Source organism: Pyrus communis, chromosome 3 (assembly GCF_041283825.1).
Source record: "Pyrus communis isolate YQ-2024b chromosome 3, ASM4128382v1, whole genome shotgun sequence".
Lineage (NCBI taxonomy): Eukaryota > Viridiplantae > Streptophyta > Magnoliopsida > Rosales > Rosaceae > Pyrus > Pyrus communis.
The window spans coordinates 25,699,588-25,727,159 of NC_142567.1; the positions used below are offsets into that span (position 1 = coordinate 25,699,588).

Genomic DNA, 27,572 nt, shown 5'->3' on the forward strand with positions numbered 1-27,572 from the left:
TCAACAAATTCTGTTTCTTTCTTGCACAGATAGAGATGGAGGTCGAGATTCCACAGCACCACGACAATTCAATGAGGGAGCCAACTTTGTCTCTGAACTCAAGTCTTCACTTTGACCCGTGTATACTATCAACGGAAGGGTGCTCGACGTGACCAAACTTTAGAACTCTTTCTTGACAATCGGCCTCTTTTGGTATGATTGTGTACCCAAAACTCATTGAAAACTGAAAGCAGTAGAAAAGTGGGGAAAAAGAAAATCCAAACCTCAAAACTCAAAAGTGTAATTGTATCAGTATCAATGTGACTCCATGTTGTGTGGTCATCGGAAATGCTATCATGGTTATATATGCACATTGCCATACGTTTTTTTCTTCATCTATTCAAATTTGAATAATCAATAAAAGAATTATAGCTTGAAAGTTTCCACTGATGCTGTCAAGATTAAAATGCATAGCAAATTGTGTTCTTAAGAATTCAACGTATAGTATATTTGGGTATGTGTGTAATATGGACGACTAAAGGAGCAACACAGAAGGATTCAATATTAAAACAACTTTTTGTTTTCTTCCAGTAATTTTTCATTTTCTTTTCTTTTACAAATTAAATATAGAGTAACCATATGTATATTATTTAGTATTCAAGTAATGCGAATTAAATTTAATACATTGTTCACGTATCTTTTTTAGATATGGAATAACTGGGAAGTAATGAGGAATGCAACATCCCTATATAACATGGTCAAAAAGTTCGTCGAAGATACTAAATAGGGAAGTTCAATTTCGGTAGAGGTCAATGCTTTTCCGCAACGAACAATTTCATCTTGTACTTGTGTGAGTATTTGGGAGACCGATTTGTCATTATCTTTGATCCCTCCCATTGAGAAAGCAAAACCGTCTACTGCAAAATCATATGAATCTGCACATTGTTTTACTGCTCTGGAGCCCTTAACAATATTGTTGTCGGTGTTGTTGAGCGTATTGACAAAGAAAGCTTTGCTTTGTTGTGCATTTGTTAGTGCTAATTTAAGAATGGCTGTGTCAAGATCTTTCAGATTAGATGCTGATCGAGTTGGAATATCTTTCCAAAGAGATTTTACGCATTGCTTGTAGTTGTAGCCGAATTGGTCTTGGGTTTGCTTGCAAACACTTCTAATTAATGAAGACGCTCTTGCATTTGCAAATGGTGTTGGAGACGATGAGAGACATAAGAGAAATGATGCAATGAAAGTTGCATATCCGATTGATGAGTCCATTTCTCAAGGTGTATGTTTCTTAAATTGATGAAGTGATTACAAATATTTGTTTGATTTATGGAATGGATGAACGGAGATCATATTTATAAACAACTCAAGGAATTTAGGAGTGCAAAAGGTAAAGAAACCCATTTCTTTTGACGTGTTTAGTTTTCTGGTCCTTTAGTTTTTGTTTTTTCTTTAACGCACTAACTAATAACACACTGGATGCAAACCACCTAACCTATTCTAGTTTAATTAACCAACTCCTCATTTCTAGAAACTCTAACATAACGGAAAGTGATGCATACTTATCAATGGGATTTTTTCGTTACATCGCAATGATTAATTCAAGTCATTTTATTTGTTTTTTTATAGATTCATTTACATCCATATTTACTTATCAATACATATGATGTTAGAAGAATCTAAAAAATTCAATTTGATAGTATTAGAGGAGTTTCTTTTAGCCCATTTCATCGTGTTCGGTTACCAGCTTAGGAGGATTGAGCCCTATTAAGTGAGGTTACGATAGGCGGCCTATAAGCGTGGGGACGTGGACCCCTAACCTAGAAGTCCAGCGCCTCATTTGGCCTTCGGAAAGTTTGTGGAACCTAAGGGTTGTGGATTATAACATCCAAACCGGGGCTTTACATCATTTGAAGGAATAATCAAAAGGGCATTCTGAAAATCAGCTGAGGGAGCATAATCAAGAAATTTTGTGTTTGATTTCCAAACATATTCCGTTCACACCAATGTTTTAAATATCATTAGGTCGTTATCGAGCGGTGGGTATGGTTCTAACTAGTGGCCTAAGGTTTTTTTATCTTAATTAAATTTATTATATGACATACAAATAAGTGCATATATATATATTTAAAAAAAAGTAAAAATTATAATTGTAATGGGGAAACTGAAAGTGAAAAATATTAATATAAATAAATTATATAAAGTACTACAATTTATTGAAAACATCAAAGAACTATGGCAAAGAGAGACGACCACATCGCATTTTTGGTTTCCTTTTTATGTTTAGGAAAGGGTATGTCAAGAGTCAAAGTTAATTAAAAAAAACAAAACAAACACTTATTCTACCTAGACCCACATAGATGCCATACTTGATTTTCTAACCGTTTAGTAATTAATCATGGTGCTAGCTAGCTGTCTAAACTGCATTCTAGAACATCGATTCACGCTATTTTCACCATCTATCCTTCGCCTATCTTCATTGATCTTCAAATCACATATTTTTCATCAATATATATAATTAAAAATAAAATTTAAAACTTAAAACGAATTGGTTATCAAACTAGTTCTTAAGTTTTAATTTTGTACCAAAATGTAGTGAGGGCTTATAGAAACCTAATGTATTCCTATCGGAGTTGAAGCCCATATTGAAAGTTATCAATTTTTTTTGCTACAATGGATGTGATCGATTTTAAGGTTTTACTAGTCTCTAAAAGTGGAATACGACTTGCTGGAATGCACTCACCAGTTTTTCAATGGCAGAAAGTACTACCCTTCGCTTCTAGGAAGTCAGCATATTGGCACCGGACCTTGAGTTGGAAGTGGTGTGGTGGTGCATGGTTCTTTTCTTTGAGTTGTTGAAATTCCCATCTGCCTCAACAAATTATGTCTCGTTCTTGCATGGATGGAGATGGAGGTCGAGATTCCCACAGCAACACGATAATTCAATGAGCGAATCAACTTCGTCTCTGAAATCAAGTATTCCTTTTGACCCGTGTATCATATCAACGAAAGTGTGCTCAACGGACCAATCTTTAGATCTCTTTCTTGCCAATTGGCTTTTTCTTATTGTGATTGTATACCCATTGATCCTAAAAACTATCAAGTCTACGTGGCATGCATGCCGAGTAATCAATAAGCTAACTACGTTCTTCGGTTGTGTGTGGGGTGTGCCAAGTCGTTGGCCGGGGAGTAAAATGAGTTGATGTTGTGTTGGGTGCATTGTGATTGTATACCCGTTGATCCTAAAAACTATCAAGTCTACGTGGCATGCATGCCGAGTAATCAATAAGCTAACTACGTTCTTCGGTTGTGTGTGGGGTGTGCCAAGTCGTTGGCCGGGGAGTAAAATGAGTTGATGTTGTGTTGGGTGCGTTGCTGACTTCTTGATATTGTGACTGTGACCGAGGAAGAAACACGTCTCGACCTTTGGGTTCTAGAGCCTGAAGACAAGGTCCAGACAAGGCTGATGAGATGACCTCTGCCAATAAGGACTCAAAAATCCTTATCAACCGAGACTTGGATAGGTAACCAGTTGGCTGAGAAGCAGTTCTGTTTATCCAAACTGAAGGTGCTCTGCAGTCGGCTGGTTCTACGGCTACAGTGCTATTTATCCAAACTGAATATGTTATCCGGTTGCCTTCACAGTGTTGTTTATCCAAATTCAAGATGTGTTGACGGAAAAATAAAATAAAAAAATCTCAAGATTGTTGAGAGGTTTCGCATAAAGCAAGAGTTTGCGCATGACAGTTTATGTGTTGAATTGGAGGGTTTTAATGTTGCCTACGACTCTTTATTTATAGCATCCATACTTTTTGCTTGGCACGGCCTGATAACTTCGTAGAAACCAACAGAAACTCAAACTCGTAGAATGAAAAACTGATCCGTATCACAGGCTAAAGCCTATCTTCCAAATGGCTGACTTTTCAAATAAGATAAAAGCATATCTAGGCTTATCACATCGCATCAGAAGCCTAGCTCACCTAGATTTCTTACCTCATCATCAAAATTGCATCAGTAGCCTTTATCCCATGCATACATAATAAAAAGGAACATAATCCCATCGTTGATGTTTTATCCATAGCACATTTATCAAATCCATCCAATATAACCTCCGACTGATGCATTCCACGTGGCCAACATAAAAAAGCATATACCATTTGTACTTATATGATAATCATCCCATCTTGCATGCTTCATTATTTGATGCCGTGCATATCCCCATATTCCATCATCATTCAAACCGGATTTAAAGTAATATTGGGTTCAAATAATTTAATATATTACTAAAAGATAATATCATAATTAAAATCACAATATTATTTCTCAATAATAATTAAAAATCATTTCAACCACTTTGTCGTTCAACGGTCTAAAATCCTGCTCATTCAATGGCCTCAATTACTCGGACCGATAGTGTAAAATTGGATCCAAACAATACCCAGAACTCATTGAAAACTGAAAGCAGTAGAAAGTGGAGAAAAAGAAAATCCAAACCTCAAAACTCAAAATTGTAATTGTATCAGTATCAATGTGACTCCCTGTTGTGCGGTCATTTGAAATGCTATTATGGTTATATTTGCACATTGCCATGCGTTCTTTTCATCATCTTTTCAAATTTGAATAATCAACAAAGAATTATAGTTTGAAAGTTTCCACTAATGTTGTCAAGATTAAAGATGCATAGCAAATTGTGTTCTTAAGAATTCAACGTGTAGTATATCTGGGTATACGTGTAGTATATATGGACAACCAAAATAACAACATAGAAAGATTCAATATTAAAACAGTGTTTTGTTTTCTTACAGTAATTTTTCATTCTTTTCTTTTCTTTTCTTTTACAAATTAAACATACATTAATTATATGTATATTATTTAGTATTTAAGTAATGCGTACTGAATTTAATACATTGTTCACTTATCTTTTCTAGATAGGGAATAACTGGGAAGTAATGAGGAATGTAACATCCCTATATAACATGGTCAAAAAGTTTGTCGAAGATACTAAATAAGGAAGTTCAATTTCGGTAGAGGTCAATGCCTTTTCGCAACGAACAATTTCGTCTTGTACTTGTGTGAGTATTTGGGAGACCGATTTGTCATTATCTTTGATCCCTCTTATTGAGAAAGCGAAACCGTATACTGCAAAATCATATGAATCTGCACATTGTTTTACTGCTCCGGAGACCTTAACAATATTGTTGCCGGTGGTGTTGAGTGCATTGACAAAGAAAGCTTTGCTTTGTTGTGCATTTGTTAGTGCTAATTTAAGAATGGATGTGTCGAGATCTTTGAGATTAGATGCTGATCGAGTTGGAATATCTTTCCAAAGAGATTTTATGCATTGCTTGTAGTTGTAGCCAAATTGGTCTTGGGTTTGCTTGCAAACACTTCTAATTAATGGAGACGCTCGTGCATTTGCAAATGGTGTTGGAAACGATGAGAGACATAAGAGCAAGGATGCAATGAAAGTTGCATATCCGATTGAGGACTCCATTGCTCAAGGTGTATGTTTCTTAAATTGATGCTAAGGTGATTATAAATTATTCGTTTGGTTTAAGCAATGGATGAATGGAGATCATATTATAAACAACTCAAGGAGGGGGTATGGGTCTAAATTTAGGAGTGCAGAAGGTAAGGAAACCCATGTCTTTTGACGTGTTTAGTTTTCTGGTCCTTTAGTTTTTTTTTTTCTCTCTTACGTACTAACTAATAACGCATTATATGTAAACCACCGACCTATTCTAGTTTAATTAACAAACTCATCCTTTCTAGAAACTCCAACATATCCAAAAGCAATGCATGCTTATGAAAAGTTTTTTTTTATTCCATTGCAATGATTAATTTAGCCATTTCATTTGTTTTTTGACAAATTCATCTACATCCATATTTACTTATCAATATATATGATGTTAGAAGAATCTAAAATGTTCAAATTGATAGTGTTAGAGGAGTATCTTTTAGCCCATTTCGTCGTGTTTAGTTAGCAATTTGGGAGGCTCGAGCAATATTAAGCACAGTTGTGATAGGTGGCCTAAGGGCATAGGGACATGGATCCCTAACCCAGAAGTCCAGCACCTTGTTCGACCTCCGAAAAGTTTATCCAACCCAAGGGTTGTGGGTTATAACATTCAAACCTGGGCTTTGCGCCATTTGACGGAATAATCACAAGGGTGATTCGGAAATTAGCCAAAGGAGTATAATCAAGACATTTTGTGTTTGACTTTCAAAAAAATATTCCGTTCACACCAATGCTTTAAACATCGCTAGACCATTATCAAGCAGCCGTTAGGGTCCTAACTGTTGGCCTAGTTTTGTTTTTTTTTTTTTAAATATCTTTATTAGATTTAGTATATGACATATAAATAGGTGCATATTTATACTTAAAATAAATAAATAAACTATACTTGTAATGGAGAAACTTAAAATGCAAAAAATAAATGTAAATAAATTATAAAATACTACAAATTATTGAAAACATCAAAGAACTATCACAAAGAGAGACGAACACATCGCTTTGGATGCAAACCACCAAACCTATTCTAGTTTAATTTGTTTTGAACTGAAAGCAGCTTCTCCTTTCTAGAACATGACAAAAAGTGAAGCATGCTTAACAAAAGGATTTTATTTTATTTTATTACTTCGGAAGGATTAATTTAGGCCATTTCATTTGCTTTTTACAAATTCATCTACATTCATATTTACTTCTCGATAAGAATAATATATAGACTTCTGTAGAATCTCAACAAATTTATATTTGCTATAACAAATTTAAGTGTGTCTATCATAAGCGAAAACGGAAAAGTATATACGAAACAATATCCAACAATATGCTTTACTAGACAAAAGTTGGCATAGCATGTTATTTATTGCTTTTAAGTGCGAAGGCATCTGAAGGTCTTCAAAACCTTTTCCTAACCATTCATCGGCATTTCTTTTCTCTCTTTTTGTTGTTGTATACCGAGACAGACCCTTATCATAAGGATAGTCGTCCCTCTGAAACTCCAGGCACAGCCCAGGCAAACAATCCTTATGTCCATTATTCGCCTGTTCTGGTGACATTGAATTCTTCTACCATGTGTTAGTGTTTTCGTTGTTCCCTTGTTTCTTTACGCAGTTCTCTTAAGAATCAATCCTTCGATTATAATAATGATCATTAGTTAGCCTTAATTTAACTGATAAAGAAATTTCTTGTGGGAAACTTTTGTGCTCTAGTTTTCTCCATGCTTATAAAAGTACCAAAATTTAAATTTTAGCTCTATTTGACTTCTTACATGTAAAAACCTTTTCAATTATAGTTTGATATATGCGAATAATTTTTTATTTTTTATTTTACGTCATTTCATTAAGTCTCACACAGATAATGTGGAGTAAAAAGTAATCAAGAAAATTATGGAGGCGACACGTGTGCTTTGGGGTGAAAATAACAAAATTACCCTCGAGCTACACCGGAACTTTCACGCGCAAGCAGCGGACAATCACGACTCAACTAAGGTAAAAAGTGATCAAAATAGGTATTTAACCAAAATCTATTTCATCCATCCTCATCAAATCATCCCCACAAGGTGACCCTCAAATATTCATTCAAATTAGGATTAATTACCTAAATTAATTGATTAATTTTCTAATTGATTGCAAGATATTATTTTGACATAATATCTTTCAATTACACCCAAAAACCACCATAAGTGGCTGGACCCCTTTTCTCCAAATAGGGGCCGGCCACACCCCTATAAATAGCTCCCATTTCTCCCAAAAACCTAAGTTCATTATTCTCCAAAAATTCTCCATACACTTTCTATCTCAAATTCTAACTTTGGCATCGGAGGTTCTTCGGTCAAAGCGCGCCCCCCCCGCCCCCCCCCCCCCCCCCAAAAAAAAAAATCGTGGGCGTGTGAGGCTCTTGGCCTTGAACTAAGGTGTTGCGGGTTCATTTTCGTCCAAAAGACGAAGGTAGAAATTTGCAACCGCAAATTGGTGCTTTCATTGAGAGTTTGATTCACACGCTCGAAGAAGACTCTCGCATTCAAGGTTGCTCATTTTTTGTTCATTCGTAGATTTTTTGTACGTTCTTATTCCTAGAATTTTTTCATATAAAAAATTCTTTGAATAAACGTAAAAGAAAAATAGAATGACAAGAAATTTGGAAACCACAACAAACGAAAATTCCTACATTCAAAGATCCGGATCAAGTGATGGAGAGTGCCATGTAGCCCCACCACGACGATCCACAAGGCTCAACGTGGCGGCAAAAGGAGCAACTTTGCCACCAAGGAGCACGACCACTACGGCAGCCACGGGGACCACTGTGGCAGTAGGGAATGGGCTAGCTCCATGGTAGCAGACCATGGCCTTATGTGTTGCCACTACAGTAGCCCAAACCCAGGACCAAGCCCAGGCCCAAGCGCTGGCTGCAGTTGTGCAAGTAGCCCAACAGGTGGCCTAATCTGTAGCCCACGCTACAGGGCAACCGAGCCAAGCCCAGCGCGAGCAGGCCCAAACCACTACCCAAGCAGCGTAGGCCCGAGCTGCGTTGACCATTCCCTCAGCCCAAATCTAACGCGCTCTCAGATCCGCATCGCGCCCACGCGCTCCGCACATGGCACGTCCCACTTCCGTGGCCCAACCCACTCTTGTGGGTCACTTGGCGATCCCGATCGGTCTAAGATTGGTTCAACAATCCTGATTCAGATTTCTGGACCAACGATTGAACCGGGAATAATGTGGTGGAACATGGTTTTTTCTTTGAATTGTTGAAATTCCCACCTGCCTCAACAAATTCTATTTCTTTCTTGCATGGATAGAAATGGAGGTCGAGATTCCACAACACCACGACAATTCAATGAGGGAGCCAACTTCGTCTCTGAACTCAAGTCTTCACTTTGACCCGTGTATCCTATCAACGGAAGGGTGCTCGACGTGACCAAACTTTAGAACTCTTTCTCGACAATTGGCTTTTTTTGGTATGATTGTGTACCCAAAACTCATTGAAAACTGAAAGCAGTAGAAAAGTGGAGGAAAAGAAAATCCAAACCTCAAAACTCAAAAGTGTAATTGTATCAGTATCAATGTGACTCCATGTTGTGCAGTCATCGGAAATGCTATCATGGTTATATATGAACATTGCCATGCGTTTTTTTCTTCATCTATTCAAATTTGAATAATCAATAAAAGAATTATAGCTTGAAAGTTTCGACTGATGTTGTCAAGATTAAAATGCATAGCAAATTGTGTTCTTAAGAATCCTACATATAGTATATTTGGGTATGTGTGTAATATGGACAACCAAACGACCAACACAGAAGGATTCAACATTAAAACAACTTTTTGTTTTCTTACAGATTCATTAAAATCATATGACCAACACATTAATATGGACAACCAAACATTAATATGGACAACCAAACGACCAACACAGATTCATTAAAATCATATGAATCTGCACATTGTTTTACTGCTCCGGAGCCCTTAACAATATTGTTGTCGGTGGTGTTGAGCGCATTGACAAAGAAAGCTTTGCTTTGTTGTGCATTTGTTAGTGCTAATTTAAGAATGGTTGTGTCAAGATCTTTCAGATTAGATGCTGATCGAGTTGGAATATCTTTCCAAAGAGATTTTACGCATTGCTTGTAGTTGTAGCCGAATTGGTCTTGGGTTTGCTTGCAAACACTTCTAATTAATGAAGACGCTCTTGCATTTGCAAATGGTGTTGGAGATGATGAGAGACATAAGAGAAATGATGCAATGAAAGTTGCATATCCAATTGATGGGTCCATTTCTCAAGGTGTATGTTTCTTAAATTGATGAAATGATTACAAATATTTGTTTGATTTATGGAATGGATGAACGGAGATCATATTTATAAACAACTCAAGGAGTGGGTATGGGTCTAAATTTAGGAGTGCAAAAGGTAAAGAAACCCATTTCTTTTGACTTGTTTGGTTTTCTGGTCCTTTAGTTTTTGTTTTTTCTTTAACGCACTAACTAATAACACACTGGATGCAAACCACCTAACCTGTTCTAGTTTAATTAACCAACTCCTCATTTCTAGAAATTCCAACATAACGGAAAGTGATGCATACTTATTAAAAGGATTTTTTCGTTACATCGCAATGATTCATTCAAGTCATTTCATTTGTTTTTTTACAGATTCATTTACAACCATATTTACTTATCAATATATATGATGTTAGAAGAATCTAAATAATTCAAATTGATAGTATTAGAGGAGTTTCTTTTAGCACATTTCGTCGTGTTCAGTTACCAGCTTAGGAGGATCGAGCCCTATTAAGCGAGGTTACGATAGGTGACCTATAAGCGTGGGGACATGGACCCCTAACCTGGAAGTCCAACGCCTCATCCGGCCTTCGGAAAGTTTATGGAACCTAAGGGTTGTGGATTATAACATCCAAACCTTGGCTTTACACCATTCGAATGAATAATCAAAAGGGCATTCTGAAAATCAGCTGAGGGAGCATAATCAAGAAATTTTGTGTTTGATTTCTAGACATATTCCGTTCACACCAATGTTTTAAATATCATTAGGTCGTTATCGAGCGGTGGGTAAGGTTCTAACTAGTGGCCAAAGGTTTTTTTTATCTTAATTAAATTTATTATATGACATACAAATAAGTGCATATACATATATATAAGTAAAAATTATAATTGTAATGGGGAAACTTAAAATGAAAAATATTAATATAAATAAATTATATAAAGTACTACAATTTATTGAAAACATCAAAGAACTATCGCAAAGAGAGAGACCACATCGCATTTTTGGTTTCCTTTTTCTGTTTAGGAAAGGGTGTGTCAAGACTCAAAGTTAATTAATAAAACAAAACAAACACTTATTCTGCCTAGACCCACATAGATGTCATACTTGATTTTCTAACCGTTTAGTAATTAATCATGGTGCTAGCTAGCTGTCTAAGCTGCTTTTTAGAACATCGATGCACTCTACTTTCACCATCTATCCTTAGCCTATCTTCATTGATCTTCAGATCACATATTTTTTTATCAATCTATATAATTAAAAATAAAATTAAAAACTTAAAACGAATTGGTTATCAAACTAGCTCTTAAGTTTTAATTTTGTACCAAAATGTAGCTCGCTTATAGAAACCTAATGTATTCCACTATCGGAGTCGAAGCCCATATTGAAAGTTATCAATTTGTTTTTGCTACAACGGATGTGATCGATATTAAGGTTTTATTAGTCTCTAAAAGTGGAATACGACTTGCTGGAATGCACCCACCAGTTTTTCAATGGTGGAGAGTACTACCCTTCGCTTCTAGGAAGTCAGCATATTGGCACCGGACATTGAGTTGGAAGTGGTGTGGTGGTGTACGGTCCTTATTTATTTTACGTCATTTCATTAAGTCTCACGCAGATAATGTGTAAAAAATAATCAAAAAAATTATGAATGTGACATGTGTATTTTTGGATGAAAATAACAAAATTACCTTCGAGCTACATTGGAACTTTCACGCGCAAACAACGAACAATCACGACTCAATTAATGTCAAAAGTGATCAAAATATGTATTTATTCAAAATCTATTCTTCCGCCCTCATCAAATCCTCCCCACAAGGTAACCCTCAATTATTCATTCAAATTAGGATTAATTTCCTAATTAATTAATTTTCTAATTGATTGCAAGATATTATTTTGACATAATATCTTGCAATTACATCCAAAAATCACCATAAGTGGCCGGACCCCTTTTCTCCAAATAGGGGCCGGCCACACCCCTATAAATAGCTTCCATTTCTTCCAAAAACCTAAGTTCATTCTTCAAAAATTCTCTAAACACTTTCTCTCTCAAATTCTAACTTTGGCATCGGAGGTTCTTCGGCCAAAGCTCCCCCCCTTCATCGTGGGCGTGTAAGGCTCTTGGCCTTGACCTAATGTGTTAATTGTTTTGCAAGTGCATTTCCGTCCAAGAAGAAGAAGGCGGAAATTTGCAACCACAGATAAGTTTAGATGATGGTTTTTATTTTTAATTTTTATTACTTTCTGCTGCTGGTCCGATGGCTAATATGGTTGAGGCATTGTGCCAGTGCGGTAAAAGGGTTGAAGTTGCCACCAGAAGAGCAAAAGGCCAAGGCGGACAATGTCTGGAACCACCGTGAGTTTCTCTCTAAATGAATTCCTATGTTAATTTCTCCCTTGCTATAAAGTTAAATAGAAGAAAAATGCCAATTTGTTTTGTTTTCTTTCTTGGTAGAGCCTACAGAAATTTTGAATTGATTGATCTTAATCGATCTTCATTTCGTATATCATACGAGTAGCCTATGTCAAACAAATTATGGAATTTTCTCATGACAGTGAGAACGTGCCCGAGTTTCACAGAAGCAATGATGGCAAGGCTAAATACCGGAACAAAGGTGCTTACTGCCGGAGGAGAAGAAAAAGTGTTTCAGCAGACATTTGAAAGAATGACAGGAGAAAAGCTCTTACATTCATATGCTTGCTGTCTATCAACTTCTCATAGACCTGTGATTGGGATGCTGTACAGCTCCGATAAACGAATAGTCTTCTGCAGCGATTTCTCTTAATATTTGTGCCCAGGAAATCCAACTCTCATGCATTACAAGGTAGATATTCTAGTGGACATAAAATTCGAATTCTTAAGTTTTTCATTCGTCTAACAAGTTAGTTAATCTCACGTAGGTGGTGGTGCCGCTTGATCAGTTAAGAACAGTAAATCCTTCAGCAAACAGATGGAACCCTTCAGAAAAATATATACGGATTGTCACAACCTATGACAAGGCCCTCAGGAATCTAAACTTAAGGAACGGCTATGATGCACGGATACTTCTGTTTGGTCCCTGTATCCCGTATCTGATACTTGATCGGATACGATACTTGCCCGATACTTTTGGATACTACTCGTTCAACACGTATCCTGGTTGATGGACACGAATTTGACATGATGGATATGTGTATCCTATACACGTATCCGGCTTTTAGGATACATTTACACTTTCAAAAAAGGTAATGAGGAGGAGAAAATTAATAGGAGACATCAATAATTGAAAGTTGTTGAATACAAAGAGCTTCTATCTAATTAAAACCATGAATACAACTCTCACACTTCTACTGTATAAAGAGTATTAGATTTCAAACTTTTCTTCTCTAACAACTCAAATGTACTTGAATTTGAATGATAAATTATGTTTTAAAATGTATATTTTTGTTGCTATATACATTTTTATTTGCTGTATCCATAACATATCGTATCTTAATTTTTAAAGATTTTCTGTATCGTTGTGTCGTATTGTATCGTATCACCATATTCGTATCCATGCTTCATAGAGGAACGGTTATTTGGTATCCATCTTGGATCCAATTTTGTTATTTATGAAACTAATGAGTATTAAGTAGTTTAGCAATATTAGTTGGATCCAAAAGGATGCTAACTCGAGTTATTTCAAACAGATTGCAGTGTAAAATTTTAACACCCCCGTTAAAGTTTTATGCACACTTTCCCATAATCTGGTTTTTGCTCATCTGCTTTTTCTACAACTTTTTATGAGAACCTAACGTTCCTAAAGTTAGTTGAAGCTTTATACATAAGACACAGAAGAACAAGGATCTTTAATCAACTCTCTAGCAAGTATCATATTCATTTGGGAAGCATTAATGTATTGGGAAAATATTTCCGAACACGCTTTCTCCTTCTGCAATCCTTGTTTATTTATGATCCCTTGATTCTCCTTTCATTTATTTAATCCAAAGATCAGAAATACAAAGGCACATGTAAGGCGATAAAAGATGCGTGTATAAATCACTTTTCTTAATTTTTACATCAACAGCCCTTGAAAACAAGCAGAGGAAAACCCCATATAACACAATTCTGTATATGGCTTCCATTTTATTTCGAATCAGCCAAACATTTTTTGATGCAGCACAAGCATAGAAGGATTACAAATGTAAATCTTGTAGAACAAAAGTTTGTGGAATCCACTAGAGATTGGGATACAACCGAAAGGTTGTCTTGATTATTTCTAAATTCATGCATTAATTACAATGGGAACCAAATGGCTTAAATAGACTTAAAAACAGCCTCGGAAAGGCTCAAGGGTTTTGGGAATAAGAACAACATTAATCATACTTAAATCGAAAGATCCGATTTTTATTACATAATTTAAAATGTAGTTTTGGAAGCCCAAACAACGCTAAAATCCATCATACAGTGAGTTTAAACTGGGACACCGCGCTCTTTTCAACAAGATATCATGGACCCAAAACGAAGCACATACGCCTAATCTGTAAATTACTGTTGTGCCCTTTTGTATTCCTTAGGTCTATTTTGTTCGGCCATTTGTTATACATTAGTTTTACTCTCAGCTAGCAATTCAGTTGTTTGATTTATAACAGAATGAACGGCAATAATAAAAGGGTCTTATAAAAAATGCACTAAAGAACTGAAAGAACACACACTTCAAATTTAACACCATCAAGATTTGACTTCACTGCCCACAAATGAAAATCTGTAAGATACTGCCAATATGAACTTGAGTTACAACTCTCAGAGCTATATACCCAAGTGGAAAATAAGATTCAATATTTTCGGGTATTGCTACTGGAACTCTACGAGGTGATTCTGTAAAAGCCACCATACGACACCTCCATAGCTATGGCGACAAGAAAGATGAGTTGCAAAAATGCGATCCCATTTTGAATTTCTTGTGTCTTAAAGCATTCTTGATCCAAGCTCCAAAGTCCCTAAACTACCAAATGTTTACAAGCAACCTTATGCTAGGTGAGCTATCTAGGTCTGGATATGTAGAGCAGATTTTCTAAACATCTGGAATCCAAGTTATCTGTTTGCAGCAAAATACACTGAGGGCGTGTTTCTGCATTCGTAATTGGAATGAAAATATGAAATTGAATTTCGATTACGAAGTACTCCGGTGTTTACTAAACATTGAGGAATCAAAAAAGCAATGAGGCCCACACAAATTTTGGAATTCAATTCCTTGTATTGGTGGAATTGGATTCTTAGATGTAGGTGGTAATCCAATTCCTGGTGTTATGGAGAATCTGGAATGCAAATCTTCAACCAATTATACCCTCACTTTATTTTCAAAATTCCAACACTACCCTTGGCATTACCGGAGCATATCCATCCTCTGTTGCCCAGCGCCCTTGTCCAGTGCCACTCCTTCCCTGATCATCGCAACCACCCCAGGCCATCAATCCAACCCAAATCCACTTGCCATTAGATGCCGTGAACTTGAAATCATAATGCAATGGATTGAGAGAGAGAGAGTTGCGGTGGCGATGAGGAGTGGGTTTCAATGAACAGAAAGATAGGTTTATTTTATTTTATTTTTTTGACGAAAGAGAAAAAGGATAAGATTGATTAGGATTTCTTTTATTTTATTTATTTATTTATTCATTTTCTCTCTTTTAATAAATAAATGTTTTTATTAATTAGTACCTAAATAATAATACCATTTATTATTTTCGATAAGGGCATTTTAGTGACTCTATTGGATGGTATTCCGATTCCAGTAAATTAGTAAACAACTTATACGAAATTAATATTATTTTTACTCATCTCGACAAAAAAAAAAAAAAAATTATTTTTACTCCGATTCCAGATAACTTTAGTAAACAGTTATAACAGGAATCCAATTCCAACTCCTCTCCATTCCAACTCTTCATCAATCCAATTCCTCTCATTTTGATTACAGATTAGTAAATGAGCCCCGAAATACTTCTAGTAGCGTCGACTTATAACTAAGTAATACATTAAAGTGATTGATTATGTGATGGATGAGCGATTCATCGTCACCTCAAGGTCAAATTAAGCACACTCCAAACTCTCAGGTTAATAAGGTATGCCCCGTCCCAAATAAATGGGTAGCAAACCACCAGGTGAAATAAAAAATTACTGGCCATTGAAATAAATATAAAAAAAAATCATATCCTATTTCGATCGGATCAAAGATGTTGTAATATAGAATTAAGAAATAGGATTGGGATAACGGAAGTCTTCATACAGAATTGCAGGAGTAGAAAGACAACCAAATATACATAAAGCAAGGTAGTTAGAAACAAATGAAACTGAACTCCTGACAAAAAGACACTAACATATGGGGTGATGAATTCAAACCGCGTCAGAGATATACACTTAACGGCACCTCATTCAGGCTATAGGAGCGACTGCAAACAGGCTTCTCTTCCTTAACACATTCAATCCTGATCAATTTCACAGATACGTTTTCAGTAATGAAGATTGGTTTATCACCGTATAAATTCCATTTCCGATGGGTCAGCACATGTAGGTCAGCGATGTCAAATTTAAAGAGAATAGTCCAAGATTCATGCACCTGCAGGTGGTCCTTTACTACAGTGGTGAAAAGGAGTTGAGCTCTTGCATGATATCATTAGTTCCCCATAGGTGGTTTATCTAACATCTAACTTAACAAATATATCGTTTGACAAAAAAAGGGTTCACGCACCTAATGCTCAAAAAATTGGTTATATTACATGTAATAAATTAAACGGAGGAAGCAACATTTAGCGAAGAAAATTCATTGGAGAATAACAATTTAAGGATTAAAGGATTATTTCCTGTTGTTATATCTCGAAAGTGATTTTTTTGACTTTTTCGTGATGTCCGAATTGAGGCAACTATGGTTTGGCATGCCTGTTTTGGACTTGTATATGAATTTGAAGAGACTGACGAGATCTACAAGGCTAGATTCATCAGTCTCATGGTCGTCAGGGACATGAATACCTTTCCAAGAGTTTGCTCTCAATGAGAACATCTCCATATACTCAACGGTCTCAAAATTCCTAGTAAGATCAGCTGCAGAGAGCTTGTAGTCATCAGTATAGCCGACACATAACCCAAACCCTAAATTGGAACTCGCATTCGTAGAGTCCTTTATCTTCCCATAAAATTGGGGTTCGGTATTTTGCGTACAAATCTTGTTGATGGGTTCTAGAGATACAAGTCACAATAACTATTAATAGATACAAACACGAAATCATTGCAGAAGCCCAGCGGCAATGGCGCATTATGGCGGAGCCACCCATAAGGTTTAGGTGGCCTGTAGTGCAGGGAGTTTTTTTTGTAAACTCATGCTTTAATTGCTTATGTTAATGTATGTGGTTTAAATAGCTCACTCAATTTTGATACGATATCATTTAATGTATACTTTTTATGCTAAAAATAAAATGAGTTCTCTCCCTATTCTCCATCATTTTAAAGTGATGATGAGGAGTGTTGCCCTTACATCGTGGGTTCAACTTCATTGTTTCTCTAATTTAGCATCTAATCTAACAAATCTATCGCTTGAAAAAAAAAAGACTCGGTATACTAAAAGTAATCATACTTTTAAATAAAATATTTAGGGAAGTGTTATTGGCATTTCAAAAATCTCATTCTACACTTCGTATTTTTCTTTCCTAGTATAGAAAGTTTAGAGTGTAGAATGAGATTTTTAAAGTGTTAATACTCATTTACAAAATTTGATTAATTGTACTATGACTTTGTTTACTGGGCTTGTTCCCGCCAAACTGAATTTTTATTTTTTTTTTCCCGAAGTACTGGTCATATGTTAGAACACGTGTTGGTGAAACTAACCTCTAAGTGCATACTCTCCACCGCCAAGCCAAGGTCTAGGGTTTTCTCCGAGCCGCGCCAAGGAAATGGCTCCCACCGGGGGCAGGATTGGGGTCTTTGTCGGCCTCAACAAGGGCCACAGCGTTGCCCGTCTGACCGCGAGGGGAAAAGTAGCAAGCTCAATATGAACTCGATGTGTATTAAGCCTTATCCGAATGTAGCACGAATGCCATCACATGGTATAATTAAATCATAAATGAGTAATTATTAATATTATATTTATAGAAGAAAATTGTTATTAGCACTTAAAAAATCTCATTCTACATTTCAAATTTTCTATATTAAGAAAGAAAAATACACGTATGAAGAGTGTAGAATGAGATTTTTGAAGTGCCAATAACAATTTCCTTATAGAAATCCATAACCATTTTGTTTCACCCATATTATAACAAGTTAAAACAATCATATCAGTGTCTCAACACGGGTAATCACAACTATATATATGTTTACTATCTCCTTAGCGTATTATATATATATATATATATATATATAGAAAGCGAAAAGAGTGAAGCTTTTATAATTCCAAAATTCGTCTACTCTCGTTGAAATTTCAAAAGAAAAAATAAATAAAAACCATCCACGTAGTGAGGAGAGATTTTTCAGTATAGCTGAAAAATAAGCATATATGTCATACGTCATTACATAAGTGGATGTATATTTGATAAAAAAAAAAAACTTTTTTTTACTTGTGTAATAATATATTGCGCTTTTTAGGTGTTACCAACACTTGTGCTAAGTGCTATTTGCCACATGTGAGAATTTAACATCTAAATTTAGTTAATTAAAAAGAAAAAAAAAGAATATCTAAGTTTTAGATTCCTTCTGATAAAAACACCACCTAACACAAACATTGTCACATCCCCGCCTGGGACCAGATTACTTCTCGGGCCCACTCCACCACCGTAGCATGATATTGTCCGCTTTGGGCTTACCATTCCCTCACGGTTTTGTTTTTGGAAACTTACGAGCAACTTCCCAGTGGGTCACCCATCATGGGATTGCTATAGCCTCCTTCTCGCTTAACTTCGGAGTTCCTACGGAACCCGAAGCCAATGTGCTCCCAAAAGGCTTCGTACTAGGTAGAGATGAGAATATACATTTAAGGATCACTCCCCTGGGCGATGTGGGATGTCACAATCCACTCCCCTTAGGGGCCCGACGTACTCGTCGACACACTTCCGGCTAGGGATAGGCTCTGACACCAAATGTCACATCCCGGCCCGGGCGAATCACATCCCGGGTCCGTTCCACCACCGTAGCACGATATTGTCTGTTTTGGGCTTACCATTCCCTCACAGTTTTGTTTTTGGGAACTCACAAGCAACTTACCAGTGGATCATCCATCATGGGATTGCTCTAGCTCCTTTCTCGCTTAACTTTGGAGTTCCGATGGAACCCGAAGCCAGTGAGCTCCCAAAAGGCCTCGTGCTAGCTAGGAATGAGACATATAAGAATCACTCCCCTGGACGATGTGGGATGTCACAAACATCAATACCGCTAAGAAAATCTTCATACTTCAAGCCATCAAGGACACTGAAAAATCTTAGTAAGTTTATCATTTTGTAAAATATATTATTTATCGTTTGCCTTTTTTTTTTTTAAACAAAAAAAAAAATTAAATAAAGAAAGCCAATTACCAGGCGCGAAGCTTGTGGGCGAGGTAGAGGGAAAAAACGGAGGATAACGATACCGAAAAAGGAAAGTTGACGGTTAAGATGTCCAACTCCTACTTCATCCGACGGTTCACATCCCAAATTTAATCTCCTTCTTTTGTCATCTCTCTTTCTCTCTCTTCTGTGTTCCAAAAGTTCCGACCTTTTGTCTCAGAGGGCCATTGGAAGAGCTCAAGAATTTCTCTTTTTTATCGGATTGGGGAAAATATAAAACATGTATATATAAATATATGAACTTTTGAATTTGAAATTTGGGAATTTGGAATTTCTAGGGTTTTTCTGGGATGTCGTCGGTCGAGTATTTGCGTCCAACAATCCACAACAGGTTTTGCCTGAATTTGAATTCTAATGCTTATCATTGCCGCCATGGATTGGGATTCCTCCGCAGCCAATCGAGGGGTTTCAACCAGGAACCGAGGCGTTGCGTTTCGAACTCGGCGGTGTTCCCTTCGGTCACGTTGCACGGACAGGGCGGCCGAGCTGTGAGAGTTTCCGAGAGGTTCGGCGGCCTCTGGAGGAGCCACGGAGGGTTTCGAACGGTTAGGGCTTCGGCGAGCGGTCAGGACACCGATTCCGGGGAGAAGAGCGAGGCGAAGCCGACGGAGGGCCAGGCTGTGAACAATAACCCGCCAAGTTCGAGCTCGCCGGCTTCTAATCGGCGGCGAGAGAGTCGAAAGAAAGAGAATTGGTGGTGGTCGAAAGGCGGGAAATGGCGGTGGCAGCCGATAGTTCAGGCACAAGAAATTGGAATCTTGCTGTTACAATTGGGTATTGTAATTTTCGTCATGCGGTTGCTCCGGCCTGGAATTCCGTTACCCGGGTCGGAGCCGAGGACGCCCACGACGTTCGTTAGCGTGCCGTACAGTGATTTTCTGAGCAAGATTAATAGTAACCAGGTGCAGAAGGTTGAGGTTGATGGGGTTCATGTTATGTTTAAGTTGAAGTCTGAGCAGGGTGAGCAAGAAAGTGAAGTGAGTGGTGGTGGGGCGAGCAATTTTCAGGAATCGGAGGCCTTGGTAAGAAGTGTGGCTCCGACAAAGAGGGTGGTTTACACGACGACAAGGCCAACTGATATCAAGACGCCGTATGAGAAGATGCTTGAGAATGAGGTGGAGTTCGGGTCGCCGGATAAGCGGTCAGGCGGATTCTTGAACTCTGCAATGGTGAGTTTTTGGTTGTTTGATGTTGTTTAGTTATGCTGCTGTAAACAATTATCTTGACAAAAACAATCAAAGATCAATTCTCGTCGACTAAGTAATCGGGGAAGCTAATCACTTATACTAATACATACGAATTATATTAGATTTATGTGTGTAGAAGGACTGAATACGAGTATTATGTTAACCTCAGTGTATGATAACATGCAGCCCCTTATGTTTTAACATGTATTTCTATTTCATAAGATGTTTCCTTTTCTGTTTGTGGGTGTGTATTTTTATAGAAGTTAAAGATGTTTTTTTGCAAAGAAGTTTGAATCAGTTGACTCGGCTTTTGTCCTTGCAGATAGCTTTGTTTTATGTTGCTGTGCTTGCAGGGCTTCTCCACAGGTTCCCTGTAAACTTTACTCAGGTGCGAGCCAGCAGGGCTTTTTTCTTTCAACCCTTTGTCTCTTTCTTCTTCTTTTTAACATGTGCTACATGGTTCTGATTGAATACATTCTTATGTACAGCAAACAGCCGGTCAGATTAGGAACAGGAAATCTGGGGGCTCTGCTGGTGCTAAAGCATCTGAACAAGGGGAAGCAATAACCTTTGCTGATGTCGCTGGTGTTGATGAGGCTAAAGCGGAGCTAGAAGAAATTGTGGTATGTTGGATACTCCTTAGATACTTTGATGTCACCAAATGAATCATCAGAGTCTTTTAGAGGATCCTAAAGGCTTCCTACTGTTTTCTGAATTTTTATCCCATTTTTATTTATGCTGATGTTTACTGACCAGGAATTTCTTCGGAATCCAGACAAGTATATACGACTTGGTGCTCGTCCTCCACGTGGAGTTCTCCTGGTGAGTTACCAAAAGACTAATTAATCAATGATGAATTAGACCTCAAAAACCAGGGAGGGGGAAGTCAATGGTCTCAATTCAAATGTGTAGTATTTATGGTTAACTTGATGAGCCAACTATGGTATGCCTTTCCCGGATATCTCACATGCCACATGTTGCATGGGGGCAGGACTGATAGGGAATTGACACCGGGTGTAGATTGGGTAACATAGAGTGCTACTGCTCACTTAAGATTACTCTCTGTAGTATCCTTTTGACACTTGATTTGCAATTGGTCGACTATTAGGTTGCACCTGGAGAATCATATAGTTTTACCCTTGAATGGTCGCATTCACTGGTTGTAATTCAGTACATTTCTGGAGGATTTGTGGAAGAGGGCTTTGTTCTTTGTTTGTGTAATAACTAGTAAACATGGCTTGTTTATATTACAGGTGGGTCTTCCTGGGACAGGTAAGACTCTTCTTGCCAAGGCTGTGGCTGGGGAAGCTGATGTGCCCTTCATAAGTTGCTCTGCTAGTGAGTTTGTAGAGTTGTATGTTGGCATGGGTGCCTCTCGTGTAAGGGATCTATTTGCCCGGGCAAAAAAGGAGGCACCGTCCATAATATTTATTGATGAGGTATGGATATGGACAATGTAATTCTGTTCTGTCACTATCTTGATTCTTGACCTATCTAGTTTTTACAGGATTAGTTAATATTTCTTCTTTTGCACAGATAGATGCTGTGGCAAAAAGCCGTGATGGAAAATTCCGTATTGTCAGCAATGATGAGCGAGAACAAACCTTGAATCAGTTGCTCACTGTAAGCTTTTGTCTGCAACTTAGTTTTGAGCATCTGTGTGACTTTGGCTACATGTCACTGACATTCATGTGTATGAAAAATGCAGGAAATGGATGGATTTGACAGCAACTCTGCGGTTATTGTTCTTGGAGCAACTAATCGCGCAGATGTCTTAGACCCAGCACTTCGTCGACCAGGGAGATTTGATCGTGTAGTTATGGTTTGTAGTCCTTTTCTAGTTTCTTTCTGAGTTTTAAATGATACGAAAACAAGTTTCACATGGAAACAATTTATTCCTTATATGTATGTATTTATATACAAATGTACATAGTGTTATATCACATTAAAGCCTGTCTTTTCTCGGTAGGTGGAAACACCGGATAGGAGAGGAAGAGAGGAGATTCTAAAGGTGCATGCTACCAAAAAAGAACTTCCTTTGGCAAAAGATGTCTACCTTGGTGACATTGCTTCTATGACCACTGGCTTTACTGGGTATATGTTATTATTTGCTCATTCTTCGGTCTGTTTAAAATCTGCACTGAACTGTAAATAATTAAACAATTGAAGAAAAAGTCATGTTTGTGACCAGTACATTGGGAATGACGTATCTGATATTCTGCAGGGCAGATCTCGCAAATTTGGTGAATGAAGCTGCTTTATTGGCTGGAAGACAAAGCAAGTTGGTTGTGGAAAAAATTGATTTTATTCAAGCTGTGGAGAGATTAATAGCTGTAAGTCTCTCTCCCCTTGTTCCACACTCAAGAATTAGTTAAACCATTTCCCTGAATTATGATTGTACACTGTAATAAATTATAAATTATATTTCACTATTTTAATATTTTTCAATTGGAAATTGTTATTAACGCTCTAAAAATGTCATTCTACACTCCTCACTAGTGTATTTTTCTTTCTAATTATAGAAAGTTTGGAGTGCAAAATAAGATATTTGGAGTGCCAATAACAATTCCCTTTCAATTTTCTCTCTTCTGTATGTTCCCAGCTAATTCCCGATATTAGAATTTCTTGACATGGTCTATGTTGTTGGTCTCTTAGGGTATTTGTTTATATTTGTACAACCCTTAGTCCACTTGGTCTTTTGTCCTGATCCTCTGTAATGTCTGTACTTGTATGTGCTTTTATGACCTGTGAGCCCCTTTTCTTTGTTCTGGTTTTTATTTGATTTCTTTATTTTAAGATTATGCTTCTTGATGTACAATCTTGTAACACATTTCTTACCACCCTGTGCGAGGCGCTCAATGATAACATTTTAAAAAGAAATGTGTTGGTTTTTTATTAATTAGTAGGGAAACTAAGCTGAATTACTTGTTATAGGGTATAGAAAAGAAGACTGCAAAGTTGCAGGGAAGTGAGAAGGCTGTAGTTGCACGACATGAAGCTGGTCATGCAGTAGTGGGGACTGCTGTTGCAAGTCTTCTTCCTGGACAGCCACGTGTTGAGGTGAATTTTTTAGAGATTACTGAAAAACAGTTCTTATTTATATTACTAATGAACAGATAAGAATAAAGTAACTTGGAAATGTAATACAAGAAATTGTGAATAATGCAAGTCCTGCTCATGCAGTAGCTCATTTATTAACTTTCAATTTACATGGATATACTAATTGTTGTGTCTTTGTGTTATCAGAAATTGAGCATATTGCCAAGATCGGGAGGGGCGTTGGGCTTCACTTATATTCCTCCAACAACAGAAGATAGATATTTACTCTTCATTGATGAGTTGCGTGGACGTTTGGTTACACTTCTTGGAGGACGTGCAGCAGAAGAATTTGTATATTCAGGTCGTGTCTCAACGGGTGCACTTGATGATATAAGACGAGCAACTGACATGGCATACAAAGCAGTAGCTGAGTATGGTCTAAATCAGAACATTGGCCCTGTGTCTATAGCAACACTTTCTGCTGGTGGAATGGATGAGTCTGGTGGCGGTGCTCTTTGGGGAAGGGATCAGGTCCTATTCATTTTTATTTTAATTTTGTTTTTGTTTTTAAATAAATATATTTGTGTAAATACTGATCCTAGAATGATAACAACAGGGGCATCTTGTTGATCTTGTTCAAGGAGAGGTTAAAGCTTTGCTGCAATCTGCTTTGGGTATAGCTCTTTCGGTTGTACGTGCTAATCCTACTGTTTTGGAGGGTCTTGGTGCTCAGCTGGAAGGTGATATTTTGCTTCTTTGATATTATTATATTGTTCCCTATGTTCTGTAGTTTTATATAATTTGAAGCTTTTTGCTATTATGTTCTATGCACTAGTACTTTTGCGGTAGCGTCAAATTGGTAGAAACCAGCATGACACAAATTTCCCGGGGCTTTTCTTGCAAATAAAAGTAGGTAGAGATGGTTACTTGAAAATATAGATTTAGATTTGATCAAGAAAAGAAAAAAAAAAAAAGAGTGGCTATTGAATAAAATGAAGTTTTGTTTCAGTTTAGTCTTTTGGCTTGAAGCTAGCTGTAGAATCTCACATAATCACTTGCAAATTTGTCGTACTGCAACTTAGATACGTCAGTTACCATAGGCCTTGTCGATGAGAGAGGCAAGTTCATTGTTGTATCTGTTAGATTTTCCAGGTTTTATAGCTTAGGGAATCTCATACACAATAGTATGCTCATATTATTGGCAAATCTTGGCTTAGGGGGGCGGATGTGCGCTGTTTATATTATAAATGTAACTCTATGCAGTTATCATGCTATTCTGATAGTGTTTCTTGTTCAGAAAAAGAGAAGGTAGAAGGCGAAGAGCTACAAAAGTGGTTAAAATTGGTGGTTGCACCAACGGAACTGTCAATCTTCATTAGTGGCAAGCAAGAGTCTCTTCCCCCATTGCAGACCATCTCTGGTTAACAACCATATCTTGTTATACTTTGTCTCCTCGATGTGAAATATGGAGTAGCTTACTGCTTCTTGTGCCATTGTCCTGTCAGTGAATTCATCCTTATTATTGGCAGCAGCTCCCACTTGCAACTTGTGTGTTTTGGGTTCCTTTTTTGACTAGTGTGAGCACGCTCTTTGTTTTAACACACAATTTACCAGCCCAAGTTTGCCAACCAAAGAGAAGGAAAGAAGTCGGAGAATAGTACCTGCACAAGCCTTCTCAAGTGTGTCTGTGTCACCCGTATTAACTTCAGCACAACCGGGTTGGTATCTGAAACTGTTGTACATTGACTGTTACTTAGTTACACATGATCTGCCGTATCTGCAATTGTAATTGTTCATGAGTTGTATACGATAATTATTATACGAAAATATATAATATTCCTCGTATATTGGTTCAAAAAGTTCAGATGAATGGTGTGCCTGTCATATTTTTGGTATTGGGATGGCATCGTTAGGAGAAGTGAACTACTAGATGACGGTGTTGATAATTGATCTTTGTCACTTACGGCATTGTTGCCGGAAAATGATGAAATTTGAACAGCTTAAGTTATGTTTCACATTTGAGACAGAAGATAGTTTGCCCTAGGCTTGAACTACGGTGGTGAGAAGCCGTAGTGACCCAAGGGTCGGCGGTGTCAGGTCTTGCCATGGGTCAGTTTGGCATCAGGGTATGTCAAAGTGGATTCGAAATTCGAATACGGCAGGCGTTGCATCGACAATTTGATCTGTTGGTGGTTTCTGTTTTTGATCGTTGTTTTACCCTCGGTGTTATGCAGACTCTGGTTTTGATCTGAGTTAGGAGGAATGCCAAACAAGGGGGCAGTCATTCTGATTATCTCAAGCCAATACACAGTTCTCGTAGAATATTTGAGCTAAGGGTAGAAAACCTAACAAATTTAAAACATCTTCTAATTTTCGGTGGCTAGAAAATGTGGGAGGTCCTGGTTTCGATGTTTCTAGTTGGTGAGTTTGCTTTATTGTGGTCACATGCATGGTGAAATTTTTCATAGACTTTCCATGCCCGAAATAAATAGATAACCATGGCTTACTATCAATTGTCTACCTTTTAGAAAAAAGAAAAAAAAAAATCATTTGTTATTGAGTCTGTAATCTTTATGCCTTGATATTATGGAGTGCAAAAATATCAACGTCCCTTTCTGAAAGCAACGCAAGAGTTTGGTGTTTAGGGTTTTGGCCGAAGAAAGAAGAGGAACATCTTACATGAATGGTTGAGAGTTATCTGCGATGATACATTAATGATTAACAAGCGTAATATTAATAAGTGGTGGAGAACAAGAGCAGCCACTATATAATTTACAATCTTACATGAAAAATGAGAAATACGCGTCTACTCATTCATATTTGTTTTTTTTTTAAATTGACGATTAATTGATTTAAAAAAAAAAAAGAAAAAAAGAGAGAGAGAGAGAGAGTAAATAGACATATATGGCTGGATCTGTGACACTACTTTTTTCTATACGTTTTTGTGGAACCTACTCCTCCATGTATTTTAACAATATGAATCATAGATCTTTAGAGCATCATGAATAGATTATCTTTGTAAAAAAGTACACAAACTCAAAATTATCAAGACATTAGTAGTGAAGAAAATAGACGAATAAAATTCCACAAAAAAAAAAAAGGAAAAAAAAAAAAAAACCCTAAAACCTTAATCCGAACGGTCATATGGTTTCAGATTTTGATGATTTTTAGTAGACATGATCTTTTAAGGAAGACCTAGAAGATAAACGGTTCACATTGTTAAAATATAGTATAAAATGAGCCCTAAAAAAAAGTGTTAAAAAAAGTGGTGTCACGTATCTATTTCCATACACACACAAACACACACACACATTACTAGGGGTGTGCTATCCACACACCCTTTTTTACTTCTCACACACCCTTTGTTAATTTTTGTCTGTTGATCTTCTTCAATTTATCCGATCCAACGGCCGAAAATTAGAAAGATGTGTGAGAAGTAAAAAATGGTATATGGATATCACACCCTTATTACTAATGCAGATGTAGCACGTTTGACGGCTTTTGCACGGCAATGGCATATAACATGCATAAAAGTTGCTTAATACGTAATGACAAATTCTAAATTGTATTTGCTATTCTGTTTATGTTTGGACTTTGGAGGCAAATGCCAAATCTCTTTAGCAGAGGCCAAATGCCCGTTTAAAACTACTCAACGGGGATGTAATTGACTTCTCTCCTACTAAAATTGTCCTCATTATATTATATATATGCAAGTATTTCCTCATAATAATATGCGGAAATTACGAGTTTTTGTAACGACCTGTTCCTAAAAATTACGGTTTTTATAATTTTAAAATGTGAAATTACGAAAATGCCCTTTGAGGAAATGCGTTGATTTTGTTTGATTGCCTTATCGTTTCACGTAAGGTCCATTTTCTTAGCATATCCTTGTAGTACTCGTCGCTATGGATGCATGGGCGCAAGGGGGACGTAATTTGGAGTTATAACGAAAGAGTTATTAACGAACGAAGTTGACGGCAAAATGGTCATTTGACCATAAATCTGGAAGGCTCCAGATTTTGCTGGAGTAGTGAAATGATGCCATGTGTGTGGTT

At 37.1% G+C, this 27,572-nt stretch overlaps 3 protein-coding genes and 1 pseudogene across 3 annotated transcripts; 2 read left to right on the forward strand and 2 right to left on the reverse strand.

The window, feature by feature from the left end:
• Nucleotides 1-672: 672 nt before the first annotated feature.
• LOC137714821 (uncharacterized) lies at nt 673-1,251 on the reverse strand. The gene has a single exon (XM_068453951.2). The coding sequence runs from the start codon at nt 1,249-1,251 to the stop codon at nt 682-684; it is 570 nt and encodes a 189-aa protein (XP_068310052.2). The 3' UTR covers nt 673-681.
• Nucleotides 1,252-4,903: 3,652 nt separating this feature from the next.
• On the reverse strand, nt 4,904-5,473 carry LOC137714823 (uncharacterized). Its single transcript, XM_068453954.2, has one exon. It carries the CDS (start codon nt 5,471-5,473, stop codon nt 4,904-4,906), a length of 570 nt encoding a protein of 189 aa, XP_068310055.2.
• A 1,362-nt stretch (nt 5,474-6,835) lies between these two features.
• On the forward strand, nt 6,836-15,233 carry LOC137714242 (GLABRA2 expression modulator-like; annotated as a pseudogene).
• Nucleotides 15,234-19,241: 4,008 nt separating this feature from the next.
• On the forward strand, nt 19,242-25,376 carry LOC137715479 (ATP-dependent zinc metalloprotease FTSH 9, chloroplastic). Its single transcript, XM_068454820.2, has 13 exons — nt 19,242-20,460; nt 20,801-20,866; nt 20,967-21,101; nt 21,235-21,300; nt 21,732-21,917; nt 22,015-22,101; nt 22,187-22,300; nt 22,448-22,572; nt 22,703-22,811; nt 23,413-23,538; nt 23,725-24,048; nt 24,134-24,257; nt 24,815-25,376. The coding sequence occupies exons 1-13, from the start codon at nt 19,582-19,584 to the stop codon at nt 24,940-24,942; spliced, it is 2,469 nt and encodes an 822-aa protein (XP_068310921.2). The 5' UTR covers nt 19,242-19,581; the 3' UTR covers nt 24,943-25,376.
• The last annotated feature ends 2,196 nt before the right edge of the window (nt 25,377-27,572 follow it).